Source organism: Propithecus coquereli, unplaced genomic scaffold (genome assembly GCF_000956105.1).
Source record: "Propithecus coquereli isolate 6110/MARCELLA unplaced genomic scaffold, Pcoq_1.0 Scaffold588, whole genome shotgun sequence".
Taxonomy (NCBI): domain Eukaryota; kingdom Metazoa; phylum Chordata; class Mammalia; order Primates; family Indriidae; genus Propithecus; species Propithecus coquereli.
The window spans coordinates 215,926-218,132 of record NW_012151818.1 but is presented as its reverse complement, the minus strand read 5'-3'; the positions used below and the strand labels follow the sequence as shown (position 1 = coordinate 218,132).

The 2,207-nt window shown below is 63.2% G+C and overlaps 1 protein-coding gene across 2 annotated transcripts in view; it reads right to left on the bottom strand.

Moving 5' to 3' along the window:
* The window catches only part of SLC6A6 (solute carrier family 6 (neurotransmitter transporter), member 6), a 135,821-nt gene that overhangs the window by 29,081 nt on the left and 104,533 nt on the right, over positions 1-2,207 (bottom strand). Inside the window, exon 4 of one of the 2 annotated variants that reach the window (XM_012658459.1) lies at positions 1,754-1,988. In XM_012658459.1, coding sequence (XP_012513913.1) covers positions 1,754-1,988 — 235 coding nt within the window. Of the gene's footprint in view, positions 1-1,749; positions 1,989-2,207 lie in introns of those variants that run through there. The other variant, XM_012658458.1, reaches the window with a different exon arrangement.

The following is a 2,207-nucleotide window of genomic DNA, read 5'->3' as shown; positions in this document are numbered from 1 at the left end:
GGAGGAAGGGCAGGTCTCTAAGGTCACGACGCTGAAAAGGCTCCGGATGTCTCCGGGGAGCAGTTTTCCGCCCCACGAGGACGCTGCACCAACAACCCTAACCCCCCTCGTGTACCGTGCGGTTTGGGGGCCGCCCCGCGACCCCGGCAGGGCAGGGCAGGCCCAGTGCAGGCGAGGACACGGAGCGGACACGCCCGCCCCAGCCGGCAGCGGCAGAACGTGGGCTCGAGCCCGGGCAGCCCGGTCCCCGGTGGAGGAGGCCGGGCGGTCCCAGCGGGACCTGGCCGGGAGCCAGCGCTCTGGGCGGGGACAGGCCCGGCGGCCAGGCCGTGCCGAGAACGGCAGAGCAAGGGCAGGGCTGTGTCTCGGGCCCCATGTGGAGAAGAATGAAGTTCCAGGGCGGGGAACAGGGGTGCTGGATGTGCTTTTCGTGCCTCTTTGTTCGCAAGTGGAAAATGCGTCCACGTGAGGAGGCCCGGTCCAAGCGGGGCCTGGGGACCTGCCCGCGAGCACGTGCCAAAGGCCCACGGGCCGGGACAGTGACACGCGCCGCCCACTCAGAGCGCCTCGCACCGAGGGAGGGCAGCGGACCCGCCTGGCCCGGGACTTCCCAGCCCTGACCGGGCCCAAAAGCAGGCAGCGCCCCCCTCTGGCCTGTTCCCTGCGCCGGCCTGTCGGGAGTCCAGACACCCCGAAAACAGCAGAGCCACAAACGAGAGAGAGGGATTATCCTCTCGTGGTGGCGGGAGACCACCTACTTCCTAAATAGCACCCCCCGCTCCGGCCACCTCCACGCCAGGCCTCCTCTCGGCTATTTCGGGGTCCAGCGGGCTGTCCCCGAGGGCTAAGCCCCAACTTCGATAGCTCACGAAGAACAGAAAAACATGCAGAGATGCCCCCAGTTCTCCCTTCCTCTCGTTAGGGACAGAGTTCATCTCTCCTCCCTCTCGAATTCTGGGTTCCTCTTGGGTGCAGGCACTTGGAAAGTGCTTGGGCCCCAGAGCTTGGTCGTTTCTCGCTCCCGGAGCGCCGAGCCACCGGTGACAAGCCTGCCGGGCGATGAGACCGCATGGACCGGCTGCCCCTGACGCCCCAGCCGACCGCCAGCCAAACCCCGCGGATGTACAGCTGATGACAGGTGCGCCAAGGAGCCCGAGAGCAGAAGAACCGCCCAGCCCAGCTTGGCCCAAACCGCCCACACGCAGCAGAAACAAGAGTCAAATAAAAGGTCGTCGTTTGAAGCCACCAAGAACGGGGACGGCTGTTACACGGCGAAAGCTAACTGATGTGTATTTTTCACTCTATCTACTCACCTTGCACTTGAGTAACTACTTCGGCTTACCATACGCATTTTTCTCCGTGCAATAACAGAGAATATAATTTTTCTAGAATACATTACGAAAGCCGTATCATCTGCAGACAGCAGTAACGACGGGTCCCCGCCTTTGGGAAGCAATCTTCGCCGGGATCCCACAGGGGCAGGAACGATTCGTTCCCCTCATTTGACAGCTAAAGAAACTGAGGCTCAGAAGGGGACTTGCAGAGGGTCAGAGGGCCAGCGAAAGGCAGAACTGGGGGTCGGTTCCGGCCCGGTCTGCGCGCAAAGGCGTAGCCTGAGCTGCGGCCCTGCACCCTCCGTCCCTCCCCTGGAAGACGAGTGGCTGCCTCGCCCCGGGGAGAAGATGAGGGAGGGAGCGGGCGGCCCTCTCTGCCCACCCACGCCCTCCGCCTGCCCGCACCAGCCCGGCCTTACTCCCAGAACTCGATGACGGGGGAGGTGGAGTTGCTGGTGCTGATGGCGACCCACGCGCTCTTGTTCTTGCTCAGCGTGTCCTCCAGGCAGTGGGGCGTGTTCCAGCTGTGGTTGCAGTGCGCCCAGGGCAGGTCCTCCTGGAAGGACTGGAACAGGTAGTACATGGCCCAGGCCAGGATGACGATGTAGTAGATGTTCAGGAGAGACACGATCACGATGGAGGCATAGCCGATGCCTGCAGGTGGCGCGAACGAGACGGGTGAGTGTCAGGCGGGCGGCCAGACCCACCATGGCCCTTGGACAGAGACCACCGGATCTGTGGATGGATGGAAGGGTGGCTGGATGGATGGGTGGGTGAGTGAGTGGATGGTAGATGGATGGATGGGTAGGTGAGTGAGTGGATGGTAGATGGATGGATGGGTGAGTGAGTGGATGGTAGATGGATGGATGGATG